Source organism: Balaenoptera acutorostrata, chromosome 5 (genome assembly GCF_949987535.1).
Source record: "Balaenoptera acutorostrata chromosome 5, mBalAcu1.1, whole genome shotgun sequence".
Classification (NCBI taxonomy): domain Eukaryota; kingdom Metazoa; phylum Chordata; class Mammalia; order Artiodactyla; family Balaenopteridae; genus Balaenoptera; species Balaenoptera acutorostrata.
This window is the reverse complement of record NC_080068.1, coordinates 69,612,022-69,630,940: the sequence shown is the minus strand read 5'-3', so window position 1 is coordinate 69,630,940 and position 18,919 is coordinate 69,612,022. Positions and strand designations below refer to the sequence as shown.

Here is an 18,919-nt window from a genome sequence, read left to right as displayed (position 1 = left end):
CTAAAAAGTAAAGCAAACGAATGAATATAACAAAACAGAAACAGACTCACAGATATAGAGAACAAATTAGTGGTTACCAGTTTGGGGGTCAGGGCGAAGATAGAGTTAGTGGATTAAGAGGTACAAACTACTATGTATAAAATAAATAAGATACAAGGATATATTGTACAGCACAGGGAATATAGCCAATATTTCATAATAACTTTAAGGGGAGTTATAATTTATAAAATTTTGTATCACTACATTGTACACATAAAACTAATATAATATTGTAAATCAACTATACTTTTTTTTTTTAATTTATTTTTGGCTGTGTTGGGTCTTCGTTGCTGTGTGCAGGCTTTCTCTAGTTGCGGTGAGTGAGGGCTACTCTTCGCTGCAGTGCGCTGGCTTCTCATTATGGTGGCTTCTCTTATTGTAGAGCACAGGCTCTAGGCGTGCAGGCTTCAGTAGTTGTGGCACATGGGCTCAGTAGTTGTGGCTTGCGGGTCCTAGACCGCAGGCTCAGTAGTTGTGGTGCACGGGCTTCGCTGCTCTGCGGCATGTGGGATCTTCCCGGACCAGGGCTCGAACCCGAGTCCACTGCATTGGCAGGCGGATTCTTAACCACTGCGCCACCAGGGAAGCCCCTCAACTATACCTCAATTTTTAAAAAAAGAAAAAATTATGCTTCATGCTTCTGAAACAATTTAAATTCAAAATGCTCAGAATAATCTCTCTGTACAAAACATAGGCACTGAAGACCTGTGGCTTCTTCCTTGTGGAACTTGACATTTTTTTAAAGCATGGGCATCCCTGAAGCAAAGAAAATCCTAAATTACAATAAAGCCAAACTCTAAATTGTGTAAAGCCCTCAGAAACTCTTATATTGTGCTCCTCACAGAAAAGGAGAAATTTAGTCACAGACTAGTGTTGGGCAATAACAGTTTGGGGCTATATCCTGAAAATCCCTTTTCTCACTCCACCGTTAATACTGTCCATAAAGCAATTATCAAAATTGAATTATAATATTGGAAAAGCCATAATTGGAATAGTTATGCAATGTACACTCAGTGATAAAATCCCAGAAAAAGAGGAAAAAAAAAAAAAGTAAGGATAATCCTGACAGGAAAATAAAGTGATATTATTCCACATATAAAGTAACAGCCTTCTGTAAACAAAGTACAAATATAGAGGCTGCTTTTTGTACAAGAAAAAAGAAGAGTTCTGTAATTAGAACTTGGGCTCAAAATCCAGGGCACAGCTTTGCCAGCTCTGTAAGCTTTAACAAGTTAGTAACTTCTGTGAAGATTTTTTTTCTTTCAAAAATAAAAGTGATACTCACTTTAAGGACTGTTTGGATGACTGAATTAAGTACTTAAGTAAAACAGCTTATCTCTGATGCACACTAAACCCTTATGAGATACTGTTTTCTCTCCAGAAGACCAAAATCTCTAGGTTGTGAAAAAATATAGAGAAATCTAAACTCTGGGGTCAGTGCTTTTGCCAAAGAGAATAATTTAATTGTCAGTTATGAAAATGGGCATAATGTTAGATAAGAGGAAGCTCTTGCCCAGGGTATATCCTTAGAAAATACTTGATTAAACTGAGTCATTAAGCAGACACTGAATATTCTAAACTGATATCACTTTGGGAAAATATTTGGAATTATAAATGCAGATAATCATAATTTATTAAAAATTCCAAAGTGCTGAGGGTACTGCATTCACTCCGTAAAGTGAAATTTGTAACTTCTGTGAGTTTATAGTTTATCGGTAAGAATAATTATTAACAACATATGGAAGATAACTAGCAAAAATATTTCTCCTAATTATTTTTCAACTTTTAAATATTTTTCCACAATAAATACAATTTTATTGTTTTTTTCTGAATATATAAATGATATGTTTAAAAGAATTCAGACAATACATAAATATAAAAGGAGATAAAAGTCACCTGAAATTCTACCACCCTGGTATTTTATTACCTGATGCTTCAATCAAGAGAGGCTAGGTAATATTGTGATAATAAATGACTCCAAAAATCTCAGAGGCTTACAACAACAAAGGTATATTTCCACTCTTGTTTTAGGTTTACTAAGAGTTGGCTGAGCTCTGCTCTGTCTCATCTTCACTCCAGGATTCAGGATGAACATCACGAGTTGTTGAGACAAAGAAAAAGAGATGTCAACCACGTGTTACCTCTTAAAGCATGGCTTCAGCCTATACACCAAAGGCCCAAACAAACAATAAGGCCAGGCCTTGCTTGGGGGGCCTTGCTTGGGGGCGGCAGGAGAGTAACCAGAGGGAAAGGAGGGAAATTGAAATATTTAGAAAACAAGTATATAATCTACCAAACCTAAATGTGTATTAAAGAACCGAATGTGAGATTATTTAAGTATCTCTCACCATGGCTTACATTATTCAATTACTTTTATTAGTGATGTGAAATATACATAACATTAAATTAACCATTATGAAGTACACAAGTCAGTGGCATTTATTGCACTCACAATGTTGTACAGCCATTACCTCCATCTAGTTCCAAAACATTTTCAGTATTAAAGGAAACCTCATAATCATTTAGCAGTCTTTTCCTCTGTCACTTTCCCCGCACTTCTGACAACTACTAATCTACTTCCTATCTCTATGGATTAACCTACTCTGGGTATTTCATATAAATGGAATCACATAATATGTGACCTTTTGGGACTGGCTTCTTTCACTCAGAATAATATTTTTGAGGTTCATTCACACTGTAGCATGTATCAGTACTTCATTCTTTTTCATGGCTGAATAATATTCTATTTTATAGATATACCACTTTCGTTTATCCATTTATCCTTTGATGAACATTTGGTTTTTTATAACTTTTGGCTATTGGAAATAGTGCTGCTATGAAAATTCACGTATAAGTTTTTCTTTGAATACCTGTTTTCAATTCTTTTGTGTATATAACTAGGAATGGAATTGCTGAGTCATACATTAACTCTAGGTTTAATTTTTGAGGGACTCCCAAACTTTTTTTCATAGCTGCTGCACCATTTTATATTCCTAACAGCAAGGTATGAGGGTTCCAGTTTCGCCACATAATAAGTACATGAGAAAGTGCTCAGTATCATTAGTCCTAAGGGAAATGCAAATTCAAACCACAATGGGATACCATGTCATGCCCCCAAGAATGACTAAAATTAAAATGATAGATGTATTAGTCTGCCCAGGCTGTTACAACAAAATACCACAGATTGATGGCTTAAACAACAGAAATTTATTTTCTCACAGTTCTGGAGGCTAGAAATCTAAGATCAATGTGACACCAGGTCTGATTTCTCCTGAGCCCTTTCTCCTTGCCTTGCAGAAGGCCACCTTTTTCATTACATCTTCATAATGCCTTTCTCTGTGTCTGGTGTCTCTATATAGGTCTTATTTTTATAAGAACACCAATCATATTTGATTAAGGGCAACCTTAAGGGGCTGATTTTAACTTATTACCTCTTTAAAGGCCTTATATCCAAATACAGTCACACTCTGAGGTACTAGGGTTTAGAGACTCAACATATAAATTTTAGGGAGACATAATTCATTCCAAAACAATGAACAATACCAAATCTTGTCAAGAATGTGGATCAACCAGCACCCATACGTGTTGCTGCTAAGTGTGTAAAATAGTACAAACACTTTAGAAAAACATCTGGTGGTTTCTTTTAAAACTAAACAAATAGTAACCCTGTAATGCAGCAATTCCACTAAAATGTAAGAGAAATGACAGTGTATCTCCCCCAAAACACTTCTTCAAGAATGTTCACAGTAACTGTATTCATAATAGTAGAAAACCAGAAACAGACGAGGTTTAAGACAGCTAAACAAACTGTGGTATATTCATGCTATGGAATAGTACTATAAAGCATTAAAAAGAGATAAAAACAATGTGGTGAATCTCAAAATATTATGCTTAGCGAAAAAAGCCTGACACAAAAGAGTACATACCATATGATTTCATTTGTACATTTCACAATTTTATAAATAATGCTTCAGTTAAAAAGTCCACCCAGGTGGGCCCAATGTAATCATAATAGTCCCTATAAGAAGGATACAAGAGGAGGCAGAGGCAGAGGAAAAGGCAATGTGAAAATGGAAGTTCAGATTAGAATGATGTGGCTACCAGTCAGGGAATGCCAAGGCAGTCTCTAGAAGCTGGAAAAGGCAAGGAACAGAACCTACCCTGTAGTCTTCAGAGTAAACCAGCCTTGCCAACACCTTGATTTTAGGGTTACAAGACTGATTCTAGACTTCTGAACTCCAGAACTCCAAGAGAATAAATTTGTGTTATTTTAAGCCACTAAATTTGTGGTAATTTGCTACAGCAGCAATAGGAAATTAATATACCTATCACTGGCATCCCAGAAGAAGAAAGTAGGTGGAGCTGAAAAGGTACTAGAAGAGATAACGGTTGAAAACTTCCCAAATTTGCAAAAGACATAAATCTACAGATACAATAAGCTAAGTGAACAAACAACAAACAGGATAAACTCGAAGAAATCGATACCAAGACACATCATAATTAAACTTCGCAAAACTAAAGACAAAGGAAAAATCATGAAAGTATTAAGAGAAATGATACCTTATCTATAGAGGAAAAACAATTCAAATGACAGTGGATTCTCATTAGAAACCATGGAGGCCAGAAGGAAGGGGCACAACGTTTTTCAAGTGTTGAAAGAAAAAAACTGTTAACCCAGAATAATATATGCAGTGAAAATATCATTCAAAGATGAGGGGAGGGACTTCACTGGTGGTCCAGTGGTAGAGAATCTGCCTTACAATGCAGAGGATGTGGGTTCGATACCTGGCCAGGGAACTAAGATCGCACATGCCACGGGGCAACTAAGCCTGTGCGCCTGAACTAGAGAGCCCGCGTACCAAAAAATACAGAGCCCACGCACCCTGGAGGCTGTCCACCACAACTAGAGAGAGAAAATCCGCATACCGCAACTAGATAGAAGCCCACACGCTGCAATGAAGAGCCTGCATGCCGCATCCCGCATGCCAGAACGAAGATCCCACGTACCACAACTAAGACCCGATGCAACCAAAAATAAACAAAATAAATTAATAATAATAATAATTTCTTTAAAAAAAAGATGAGGGGAAATAAAAATATTCTCAGATTAATGAAAACTAAGAGCTTCTGTCATCAGCAAACTTATTCTAAAAGAATGGCTAAAGGAAATTCTCTAAAAAGGAAAGAAAAAAGAGGAAATCTTGAAACACAATGAAGAAAGAAAACAATAAGCAAAAATATAGATAAATACAATAAGCATTCCTTCTTCTGAGTTTTCTAAACTAAGAGAAGCAAGTTTTAATACCGATGCAGTTCTAAATGTATGTAGAGGAAATATTAAGATGATTATAAGTGTGGGACGGTAAAGGGAAATAAGGCATGGTAAGCTTTCTACATTTCACTTAAACAGCTAAAATAACACCACCAATAGACTGTGATGTTATGTACATAAAAAATGTAACAACTGGTGCAACCACTGAAAAAACTATACAAAGAGATAACACTACAGATAAATCAAATGGAATTCTTAAAGAATGTTCAAGTAACTGACAGGAGGGTTAGATTAAAGAAACAGAAATGAAAGACAGAGATAAAAAACAGAATGCTAAAACTAAAATGGCGTACTCAAGTCCTAACATTTCAACAATTCCATTAAATTTAAATGATCTAAATACACCAATTAAAGATAGAAAGCATACGACAATTTCAAGTTTTGCGTTTTTGGGACTCTCTGGAATTTTTTTTCCAATATTTTCAATCCATGGTTGGTTGAATCTACAGATGCGGAACTCACAGATACAGAGGACTGAGTGTATATAAATTTGACAACTTAGATGAAATACACCAGTTCCTCAAAATATACCATCACAATTCATCCAATACGAAATAGATAATTTGAATAGTCTTATAACTATTGAGCAAGTTAAATTTGTAATTTAAAAACTCCAAAATAGAAGATTCCAGTCCCAGATGGTTTCACTAGGGAATTCTACCAAAGATTTAAGAATTAATACTATTTCTACACAATCTCTTCCAGAAAATTAAAGAGGAAGGAATACTTCTCAATTCATTTCATGAAGCTAGTATTACCCTATTTTAAAAAAAGACAGTACAAAAAATAAAATTACAAATATCTCTCATAAAAATGAATGCAAAAATCTTTAAGACTGTGACAAAATTCAACACCCATTCATGATTAAAAAAAAACCTCTCGGGCTTCCCTGGTGGCGCAGTGGTTGAGAGTCTGCTTGCCAATGCAGGGGATATGGGTTCGAGCTCTGGTCTGGGAGGATCCCGCATGCCGTGGAGCAACTGGGCCCGTGAGCCACGATTGCTGAGCCTGTGTGTCTGGAGCCTGTGCTCCGCAACAAGAGAGGCCACGATAGTGAGAGGCCCGCGCAACGCAATGAAGAGTGGCCCCCGCTTGCCACAGCTAGAGAAAGCCCTCGCACAGAAACGAAGACCCAACACAGCCATAAATAAATAAATACTTGCTACTCTAACTAGCTCCTCTGACATCTCTCTGTATAAAAAAAAAAAAAAAAAAAAAAAAACCTCTCAGTGAAATAGAACTAGATGCACACCTCCTTAATGGATAAAGAACATCTTTTAAAACACCTACAGCTAGCATTATATTTAAAGATAAAAGACTGAGGCCTTTCTCCTAAGACTGGGAATAAGGTTAGGATACCTGTTCTCACCATTCTTATTCAACATAATGCTGGAAGTTCTAGCCAGGGCAATAAGGCTAAAAGGAAAAAGCATGCAGGCCATAAAGGAATAGATAAAACTGACCTTATCTGCATATAACATGATTATCTACACAGAAAATTCCAGGGAAGCTAACAGATAAACTCCTAGAACTAACAAGTGAATTCAGCAAGGTTGTAGGATATAAGATAAACATTAAAAACTCAACTATATTTTTAGACACTATCAATGAACACGTGGACACTAATAAAATTACAATATCATTTATAATCACTCAAAAAATGAAATACTTAATGTATACATCTAACAAAAACACGTATACAGGGACTTCCCTGGTGGCGCAGTGGTTAAGAACCCGCCTGCCAATGCAGGGGACTCGGGTTCGAACCCTGGTCCAGGAAGATCCCACATGCCATGGAGCAACTAAGCCCATGAGCCACAACTACTGAGCCCACGTGCCACAACTATTGAAGCCCGGGCGCCCTAGAGCCTTACAGCCTGTGCTCTGTAGCAAGAGAAGCCACCGCAATGAGAAGCCCGTGCACCACAACTAGAGAAAGCCCGTGCACAGCAACAAACATCAGTGCAGCCAAAAATAAATAAATAAATAAATTTATAAAAATAAAAAAAAAAAAAAGAATCCACCTGCCAATGCAGGCAACACGGGTTCGAGCCCTGGTCCAGGAAGATCCCACATGCCGTGGAGCAACTAAGCCCGTGCACCACAACTACTGAGCCTGCGCTCTAGAGCCTGTGAGCCACAACTACTGAGCCACATGCCACAACTACTGAAGCCCGCACACCTAGAGCCCATGCTCCACAACAAGAGAAGCCACTGCAATGAGAAGACCATGCACCACAACAAAGAGTAGCCCCCGCTCGCCGCAACTAGACAAAGCCTGTGCGCAGCAACAGAGACCCAACGCAGCCAAAAATAAATAAATAAATAAATTTATTTATTTTTTTAAAAAAATGTATACTGTATAAGACTTGTATACTGAAGAGTACAACACACTGATGAAAAATGTCAAAGATAAACTAAATAGAGAGAAATACCAAATTTCTCTCATAAGTGTAAGAGTCAACAGAGTCAAGATGTCAACTCGCCCCAAATTGCTATATAAATTATTAATATAATTTCTATCAAAATTCCAACAATACTTTTATATATACAGATTATTCTAAACTTTATATAGAATGGCAAAGGAACTAAGATAGCAAAAACATTTTTGAAAAGAAGTTAAAATGGAGAAATCAGTCTACCTGACTTTGAGACTTATTGTATAGCTATAGTAATCAAGACTGTGTGGTACTGCTAGAGAGACAGACATACAGATAAATGGAATAGGATAGAAAACCCAGTAATAGGTCCAAGCAAATATGCTCGACTGATTTTTGTCAAAGGTGCTAAAGTGATTCAATGAAGTGAAAATAAGGGTTAGGCAGGGTTCTTAAACTTGACACCAAAAGCACAATCCATAAAAGGAAAAACTGATACACTGAACTTTATCAAAATTAAGAACTTCTGCTCTGTGAAAAGACCCTGTTAAGAGGATGAAATGACAAGCTACAGACTAAAAGAAAATATTTGCAAATCACTTATCTGACAAAGGCTTATGTAACCTCAATATTTAAAAAAATTCCAATTAGAAAGTGGGCAAAAGATGTGGAGACGTTTTATCTAAGAGGATATGCAGATAGAAAGTAAGTACAGGAAAAGATGTTCAACAACATGAGCGGTTAGCAGAAAGCAAATTAATACCACAATGAGTTATTTTTGAACACTTAGTCCTTTCCCTAGGCTGGAGTGTTCTAGCCCCAGATATCCACGAGGCTTACAATTTACTTCACTGAGGTCTTTGCTTGAAAGACATCTCCTCAGAAAGGCCTTTTCTACCTCCTCCATGCCCCTCCTCACCACCTCCAGTACCCAGTTACTCTTGATTCCCTTGCTTTATTTGCTTCATAGCACTTATCCTCACCTGACATTATATAGTCACTTGTTTACCTGTTTGTTGTCTGTCACCCCCATTAGAGTAAGTTCCATGAGGGCAGAGATCTTGTCTTCATCAAGTGTCTGGCACAGAGTGGTCAATTAACAAATATTTTGGATAAATAAACTACAACAGGGACTTCCCTGCCAGTCCAGTGCTTAAGACTTCACCTTCCAATGCAGGGGGTGCTGGCTCGATCCCTGGTTGGGGAGCTAAGATCCCACATGCCTCATGGCTAAAAAACCAAAACATAAAATAGAAGCAATATTGTAACAAAATTCAATAAAGACTTAAAAAAAAAATCTCATCTCTCAACTTGCTTTGCAAGAAAACAAATTTTATAAAAAAATAAAAACCAAAAAACTACAACACAGGACTTCCCTGGTGGCGCAGTGGTTAAGAATCCGCCTGCCAATGCAGGGGACATGGGTTCAAGCCCTGGTCCGGGAAGATCCCACATGGTGCAGAGCAACTAAGCCCGTGCACCACAACTACTGAGCCTGCGCTCTAGAGCCTGTGAGCCACAACTACTGAGCCCACGCACCGCAACTACTGAATGCCGTGCGCCTAGAGCCTGTGCTCCGCAACAAGAGAAGCCACGACAATAAGAAGCCCGCGCACCGCAACGAAGAGTAGCCCCCGCTCGCCACAACTAGAGAAAGCCCGGGCTCGGCAACAAAGACCCAATGCAGCCAAAAAAAAAAAAAACCTACAACACACATTTACATGCTCAGAGGATTTGCTTTCATAGTTCCACCCATGATGTTTTATTCAAATAAACTTCCTGGATTTCAGACCTCATCTGCCTGCAGCCCCCAAAATGCCTTCTTTCAATGCTAAAACCATTGCCTTGTTCTTAGTTCTTACTTTATCCTCCTTCCAGCTTTGTTAGAAGGATGCCTACCCCCACCTTGTTGATCCCAGCCCCCCACCCCTATCACCAGTGTGACACTGTTAATACAACGCAGAGTGAAGAAAGAAAGGAAAAGGGCCCTCGGACAAGAATACCAGCAGGTGTTAGAGGAGAGAAGCTATAGCCAGAGCTATGGGACAATCCTGGCACACCGTTGAATACACCCTGGTCTATACTATAACGTAAGACTTAGAAGCACCCCAATAAAGGCTGTGGTTGGCTAACTCACCAGGAGTCAGATTTTTAAACTTGTGGATTTTTGCTTGGCAGTGAACATCAACCTAATTAAGAACTTGTCATTCAAATGCAATGAGTCTTTCCATTCCTCCTTTTCCATTTTAGCTAACTGCAGAGCGGTCCTGGCCTTATTTAAAGGAGTCATAGTTTCCATTTAGATTATGGATCCCAAAGCCACAGTGACCCAGAGTTCAGTCTTCTCACAACATGGAAACCACAAATCATTTAAAATTTTTCAATATGAACAAGATTCTGGGGATTGCCTGCACATTCCTTAACTAACAAATACCATGTATGTGAGCAACTGTAGAACAAGAATTTCTACCTTCAAACCTTCTTTTCTTAACATGCATTTTTTAAAAATTCTGAACAGTACTATTAAACAATTCTTTATCAAGAAATATAACTTAAATGTCTCTGGCATACTAAATTATTTAACTGTTTCTTAGTGGACACTCTTATCCCTTCATTTGCAGAAAAGAACCCTGCTTTATTTCACCCCACCACCCACAAATTACTCATCAATTCTGTTTTCTAAACCTGTAACTGAGACTAGATGATTTTTAGAATTCCTTGAAAAAAGTTAAATATAGCAAGCTGTAAGCTGAGAAGAGGTAAGCCTTTCTCCTACTCAATTTGCAATGTTTACTTAAAAAGTAAAAACATAAAATGTCATTTTTGCAGGGAGGTCCAAGTGGGGAAGAGAAGATGCCCACAGTCTGTACCAACAGTAAGGTCGTTCATAACACTGCTATGTGATGACACACCCTCTTGTGTGCTGGCTTTTCACCTCAAAGTCAACACTAAATATACAGTTACTTAATGTTTCCATCTGAGTTCAGTAATTCTATCTGCAGGTAAATTTAAAATCAAAGTAGTATCTCTGATTCTGCTCTAATAAAAATTACCTTTCTTCCCTCTGAAAAATGTTAGTGTCTTTAACAGTAATATTTAATTGGTATTTGGAAACCACGGAAAGAAGAAAAAAAAATTATCACTATTTAGGGGTAATTTAATGATTTTTTAAATAAATTTATTTATTTTTATTTCTTTATTTTTGGCTGCATTGGGTCTTCGTTACTGCGCGCGGGCTTTCTCTAGTTGCAGCGAACAGGGGTTACTCTTCGTTGCGGTGTGCGGGCTTCTCATTGCGGTGGCTTCTCTTGTTGTGGAGCACAGTCTCCAGTAGTTGTGGCTTGTGGGCTCTAGAGCACAGGCTCAGTAGTTGTGGCGCATGGGCTTAGTTGCTCCGCAGCATGTGGGATCTTCCCGGACCAGGGCTCGAACCCGTGTCCCCTGCATTGGCAGGCGGATGCTTAACCACTGCACCACCAGGGAAGCCCCCGATAATTTAATGATTTTTGACTTTGAGTTAGCGATTTAATATATACCATTATCAGGTTACTTAATAATGTGAAAGTTAACAAAAAATTGGCTCATCAGTGTTTAGGGTAAAACCACTGCTGCATTTGTCTCTTACTCTAAGATCTACTCTATTCCATTGCTCTATAGTCTAAGAAAAAAACATTCCCACCTCCAACATAAAAGTTAACAAGAAAACTGGACTTAAAATATTGCTTTTTTAGGGACTTCCCTGAGGCACCAGGGTAAGGGTGCTTCAGGAATTGAAAAAGTAATAGGTTAGGAGACTGGAGCTGGGGCAGAGAATAGAAACCCAGTTCAGCGGAAGGAAAACATAAGAACAGAAAAGATTCTGCCTCCTCTTGGACAAAATATTCCACATAATCCAGGGACCAATGCACAGGAACTGGAAAGCCATGTTATAATGCACTTAAGTTATCAATTTTTCATCTGCATCGGCAGTAACTTTAATTGCTATAATTATAAACAACCTTTTATAAAAATTATTTTAGCAATAAATTTTGATTGTCAAGATTTAAATCCTAGTCAGAGACTTGCTTTCTAAAGATTATTCCATTGCAGACAAGCACCCATCTGTTTTGCATTTTAGTACTAGCTTTTTTAGCCTCACACTCATTTCACTAAGAACTTCCTGGGGGGTGGTGATAGTAGTGATTATTATTATTTTGACAAAAGAACAGTATACACTAGGACAGCTGTAATTTATTTCAATATCTCTTTGCAAAGAAATTAATCAGCACAATTCCCTCAGTCTTCAAAGCAACTGTAAAGAAAGTACCTTTTTTTGTCTCCCAACTATTGCTGTATACTTTTATTTGGTTACAATTTTCTCACTACCTATCTCTTTATCGTCAGCAACCTGACTTTTGGTCTCACTATTTCACCAAACTTGCTCTCCTTAAAGCTTTCTTCAGATCCTTCTAGAACTCATCACTTCCTCTGACATTTATGACCACACTCTCATACTTGAATGGCACCGAAAACTCATATTCCATGGCAACATTCACTCATAGTCTAATGAGAGAAAAAGGCACCCACTAAAAACAAAGACCAGGAGTGGAAAATACATATGAATGAGCTTAGTTTCAAGTGCTCAGAAGCAGAGCTGAGTCACAGCAGGTACTCAGTTGAGAAGAATTTTTATTTTAAACTGAAAAGCCTTAGAAGTCATTTAAGCCAATGCCCTCATCTTATAGCTGAAGTACAGAAAGTGTGTCAGTTAGGATGACTTTGGTTGCAAGTAGTAGACAAGAGCAAGTCAATTTGACTTAATAAGGAAACATACTCTCCTACATAATACGAGGTCCAGACACCTCACTGTAACCCACTGCTGCTCTTGCCCGTAGCACCCTTGGCCACACCACCTTCAGTGTGTTACCTTCAACTTCCGGTTGTGAGCAACAAGGTCTGTCGCAGTTTCAGGATATACATCAGAGTTCTGGGAGTTGGGGGAGAAGTGTAAGAGGAAAGGGAAAGTGTGTCTCTTCCTTGAATCTCTTCTCAAAAGCAAAGAAACTTGACCAAGAAACCCTAAGAAGACTTTTCTTTTGCCTCCCCGTTTCTAAAGCAACCACTGGCAAGGAAAATGGGATTCCAGGACTGGTTTGGTTTAAGCCTTGGACTAAGCTTGGGGTAAAAAGAATGTTGAGGAGTCAAGGTTAAATAAATTGGCCATAATCAAAATATAACTTGTAGGACTTCCCTGGTGGCGCAGTGGTTAAGAATCTGCCCGCCAATGCAGGGGACATGGGTTTGAGCCCTCGTCTGGGAAGATCCCACATGCCACGCAGCAACTAAGCCCGTGCGCCACAACTACTGAGCCTGTGCTCTAGAGCCCACACGCTACAACTACTGAGCCCGCGTGCCACAACTACTGAAGCCCGTGCACCTAGAGCCTGTGCTCCGCAATAAGAGAAGCCACCACAAAGAGAAGCCCGCGCACCGCAAGGAAGAGTAGTGCCCACTCACCACAACTAGAGAAAGCCCGTGCGCAGCAACTAAGACCCAACACAGACAAAAATAAAATTAATTAATTAAAAAATACATATATATATATTACTTGTAGATCTAAGAGATGTCTTGATTCTTACATTTGTCATATTATACTTCTCAGAACTCACTTGCTTTTCCTGCTCATTAAAATGATGGATTCAACTCTTCTCTCTTTTGCCACCTTCTCTGGGGAGCTCACATGTTCCTTTTGTAACTATCTTAGGCTTCTGTGGAGGTGGCATAGGGTAACAGTAAGCACTGGCTTTAGAGCCAAACTGCCAGGGTTCAAATATAGGCCCCCAATCACTTGTGTGTGTCATGTTACTTAACCTCGTTCCTCATCTATAAAAGGGGATGATAGTAGAACTCACCTCACAGAGATGTTGTGAGCATTAAATAAGTTACTCTACATAAAGTGCTCAGAACCATGCCTGTTACACAGTAAGTCCTCTTTAAGTGTGTGCTGTTATTATTAAGGGGCATCTACTGTTTCTGCCTGCCCCAGTATCCCTTTCCCTTTCTTCTGATAAATGTTCCAGTTTCCCTTTGAAGAACCACCCCTCTGCCATGCCATCCGATCCTGACACAACTCTGTCAGTATGAACTGCTCCCGACCCCCACTGGGCAAAGGGTGGCCACAAGGCCCAAGGTAGGCCAATCTTGCCTTTTCCCCTGGAATCTGACTCATAAGCAGAATGACTCCAGACAGAAAGCAGTTAAAATTCAGTCTCTCTGGTGTCAGTGCCTTGAAGAGCTTTTCCTGAGTTCTTGCCCCCTAGGCCCCTGGAACTGTATAGTCCTTTACAAAATTTGATTAACAGCTCTTCCTTTGATTCTATTAGCTTTCCAATCCCCTTTAATAAATTCCCTTTTTGCTGAAATTAGCCAAAACTGATTTCTGTTGTTTGTGTAACCATTATGTTGAACAAATAGGCCTCCCCAGATTAAATCATGAAGTAACCTTATTTTTCTCTCTCATGTCTCTTTATAGCTATTCATGAGCCTAGATTCTCTGGCCCCTGCATACACAGCATATAAGTTAAGACAGTGGCTTGGAAATCAAACATTCTGGGCTCAAATTCTAACTCCACACCCTGCTAGCTATGCTACTTAATGTCTTTCTGCCTCAGCTTCCTTATCTGTAAAATGGAATAAAGACACCTATCTCATTGGGTTATTTTAAAACTTAAATGACTTCCCAAATGTAAAATGCCTGGAAGTGTGCTTGGCACACAGTAAGTCCTGAAAAATGTTATAGAGCTGATGGCAGTGGTGTCCAGTGAGATGTCCTTCTTCCTCACAACCCATCACATTAGGCCCTGACCGTTCTTGTTTCCACACCTATGCTCATGCTAGCCCTCTTTCCTTTTCTAAATCCTTCAAGACATAATTGAATCAAACACCGCCATTTCCACAAAGCCCACACTGATCTACAAAGACCACATTAACCTGTTACTTCACTTACAGGAATTATAATCTGTAGTAGACACATGAGTCTTGATTTCATATCATTCTACTGTTTTTTAATTGTACCTGTGTCTAAATCATGACTAGAATAAGAAAAGTGTTCCTTGAAGGCAAGAATGACATTTTATATTATTCTATGTCCTTCATATTACTTACTCCAGAGTAAGGCTCATAGTAAGTCCTTAATAATTAACTTTTGAATGGCCCTCTGAGCAGCTAAAAATATTTCCAACCATAATTACTTCTGGGTTTGCATAGCTTCAAGCCCTCAGGCCTATGTTTTAGTATACATGTTGCCAAAGTGAACACAGGGCCTTTGCTTTTATTGTGTGCATAAGCATACAAAAAAGACAGGGTACAGAACTTTCTATTTTCTTCCCACACTGGCCCATACACACTGGGCACCCAGTAAATGTCACTAACTAACTACAAAAAAGCTGAAAACTTCAGGAGCTGAAAATTCATTCCAAATATGATAGGAAATTCCAAATGTATCTGTTACTGTTAAGATTGGAAACTGTAAGGCTGAAAGGTCCTGTTTTGTTTAAAACTTTAAAACTTGGAGATAAGGGAAACGGATACTCACACATTTTTTCTCTTCTAATATATTTTTTTTTCCTCAAGAACTGTTGATGAAGGACAAAGTAGAAAAGGTAACTATTGTTTCTTTTTATTGTCATGTTTCTGGAGAAATATTCTTTTATTTTTGGAACTCTGCATAACATACAGTACCCCATCTTCTTTCTCTGGTTTCTCTAACCATGTGAAAAAGTATACGTAGAAATAAAAACATTTCCCACTGATGCCCAAGAGTATATCATTTACATATAGAGAGATGGCACTGTTTCAGAGTTATGTGGGCAGTATTTTAGTCATGTGGGAAAGTCAACTGGGAAAGAGAAATTGAGTAAGCCTAGCCTCAACTCCATGTGAAGCTGTCTGTGGGTGCATAAATTGACTCACTTAGCTGACCCTGGGAACAAGTTTATATTATATCCAAATGACACCTCTATAAAATTCCATACTTTTTGGCTTATGTTGTTTAATGAATATGGTTATTTCAAAGTTAAGAAAAAATTCTTTTTTCTAAACGCTATCCACTATGAATTTTTCAACCAGACTGATTCTTCATTGTTTCCTTTCTACAGGAACAATCTACAAGAGAAAGAAAAGGGAAGAGAAGGAAAAGGATGAGAGAAAAAACTACACATCTTACTTGGATTGTGCGAGACAGCCGGGTGCAACCATATTCTGATTCTCCTCCTCGGCCTGGAGTGCAGTGAGTTCCACCATGTTAACCATCACATCATTGGTGTGGCCCGGAAGCTGGGGAAGCACTGAAAGGATCTTCTCCACCAAGTTGTCTCCATGATGTCCAACCGCCCCTGTTTAAGCAGACAAGAAAATATGAACTCACAAAATGGGAGGAAAAAGCAGCTAAATTAATGTTCTATAATACCCCTTCTATCAAAAACAGTATCCATTTTTAGCTTCTGTTACACAAATCAATAACATAAACCTAACATTCTGCCCTTAGTAACACTAATCAATCTCACAATTACCTACAAAATGTATGTCTTGTGTGTTGGACTTAATGGTCCCTGAGAGCAGGCACTGTGTCTGCTTTGGTTACTGCTGTGATTCCCAGCACCTAGCATAGTGCCTACACATGGTAGGCATCAATAGGTATTTAGTGGATAAATAAATAATAAACATTTGGAAGGTCAGGTAAATGGCGTGATAGGACGACGCTATCCTGAAATTTTAGAGCCGAAAGGATTTTCTTTATTTTACTGATAAGACCTTAAGACCCAGAAAGGCTTAGAGACCTGACCAAGAATAGCAGATCTCCCCTTTGCTAGAAGTTTAGCTTCATCATGGCCACATTTATCTAGTTCACCCTCTACCCACCATGTCTAGCAGGCAACTTGGCAGCTAGTAGGCTCACTAATTATTTGTTAGATGAAGGAAAGAACAAATGAATGAACAGTAACAGTTTGCAGTGATAAAAGCATTTATACAGTGCTTTCTGTGTACCAGGCACTGCTTTAGGTGCTTTACATATATTAATTCTTTTAATAACAAATGAATTAATAAGCTCAAATTAAAATTCAAGACCAATGACACAGTTTAATGCTTTTTCCATGAGACCAGGTTATCTTTCCAAAAGCCATCAATGCTTGGAAGACATGATTCCAACAATGGGTGGAACTGGCCAAATCAACTTGTTTTGATCCCACCCACTTCAAATCAATTAATATTTTACTTCCTCATGTCTATATCTATTGTTTTTGCCATGTCATATTAATTGCACAGAAGAACTAGGTAGAAAAGACTAAACCAGAAATCCAAGGAATCATTGTCAGCACCATCATCTTCTTCGTCACAATAGCTAATATTTATTGACAGCTTATGACGTACCAGGTATTAACTTCCATACTGTACATTTATTATCCACTTAATTCTTAGAACAACTCTAATAGGTAGGTATTATTATGCTCATTGACAGAGTAGAAGATTCAGTTTAAGTAACTTGCTCACAATTATATATGTTGCAAATTACAGAGCAAGAATTCAAACTCGGGAGGCAGAAATCCAAAAACCACGCCATTTAAAAAAAAATAAAAATCAGGCCCATAAAAATGACTTAAGGGCTTCCCTGGTGGCGCAGTGGTTGAGAATCTGCCTGCTAATGCAGGGGACACAGGTTCGAGCCCTGGTCTGGGAAGATCCCGCATGCCGCGGAGCAGCTGGGCCCGTGAGCCACAATTGCTGAGCCTGCGCGTCTGGAGCCTGTGCCCCGCGACGGGAGGGGCCGCGATAGAGAAAGGCCCGCGCACCGCGATGAAGAGTGGCCCCCGCTTGCCGCAACTGGAGAAAGCCCTCGCACGAACCGAAGACCCAACACAGCCAAAAATAAATAAATAAATAAATTAAAAAAAAAAAAAATGACTTAAGACAGAACCAGCATGAGTGCTTCTAATGTGGCTTCCGATGTTAAAGAAAAGAGTTCTAATTCTACCAGTAAAATATTCACTTATCAGGCCTGGAAGGAACCATGTCTTATTTATGTTGTCTATAGTTTATGGTTGTCTCCCCAGCACTCACACTACAAGCTACTCGTTAAATACTTGCTGAATGAATGCCTAGTGACTATAAGTGGCCCTGAGATCCACAGGGCAGTCAGAAGTCTCTAAGTGAATAATATCTTTAAGCCTGGAATGAATGGAGATACGACGATTACCCCATAGCATCATTTCTCTCTCCACTAGTAACCTCCTCACTTCCACTCATCACTATAATAACTCTTCTTTGAACCTGGTGCCCAAATTCTGAGCCCTGCCCCCAAGCTATTCTTATTTTTATCTGCCATTCACAGACACATTGTACAAACAAGTAGTCTATATGTTCTGCCTTTCTTTCCTAACTTCTTTAGCCCCTACAATCTAGCTGCTACTCACTCCTCCTCCCTATGCTAAATGCAGGGGTCTTTGGCAAGTCTCAGTTCATTAAACCTTTGGCAAATTAAAACTGTTGACTAATCCAGTCCTCCTGAAACTCTCCAAGTATGAGAAGTCAAGACATGACATACTTATTTTTCCTTAAGGTTTAATAGCTAATAGTTATTTTTACAGAACCAATGTATCATTTACCTCCTTAAAATATTATATACTAACACCCTAAATGTTCAGAAGTAGAGGAGTAGTTTTTTTAAATTATGGCATATTTACTGAAGCAGTTCTCAAATTGTGATTTTTATTTTCTTCTATTTATTTATAGATTCTAAACTTTCTATGGTGAACATATATTCCTGCTGTAATGAAATGAAAAAACATGCTATACACCCATATAAATATCCCAAAATTTTACCAAGGGTTATCTTCGAATGGTAGGACTTTGGTTGATGTAAACTCTACCTAAAGTTAATTTTTTCCCCCGTGCTTTCTGCAAGGAGCATATGAGACTGACCTAAATTAATTAGAAAAATAATTCACACTCTTTCAGAAACTGTTTAAAATATTATATGTGAGAATTAACAAAATGCCAAATTTACATGAGTAGGATTACTCAACTTTTTAGGTTTAGTCAAAAGGAATGTGTATTTAACATGTGTGATAATGAAGGATAAAGCAGGCATAGGCTTTCAACTCATGTCCTGCTCTTCTCTGAATACAGTCTGTTG

The 18,919-nt window shown here is 38.5% G+C and overlaps 1 protein-coding gene across 4 annotated transcripts in view; it reads right to left on the bottom strand.

The window, feature by feature from the left end:
- Positions 1-18,919, bottom strand: part of SCFD2 (sec1 family domain containing 2) — a 409,841-nt gene that overhangs the window by 377,487 nt on the left and 13,435 nt on the right. For all 4 annotated transcript variants that reach the window (XM_007180800.3, XM_007180802.3, XM_057547228.1 and 1 more), the window contains exon 2: positions 15,953-16,121. In XM_007180800.3, the coding sequence (XP_007180862.2) occupies positions 15,953-16,121 (169 nt within the window). The remainder of the gene's footprint in view (positions 1-15,952; positions 16,122-18,919) is intronic.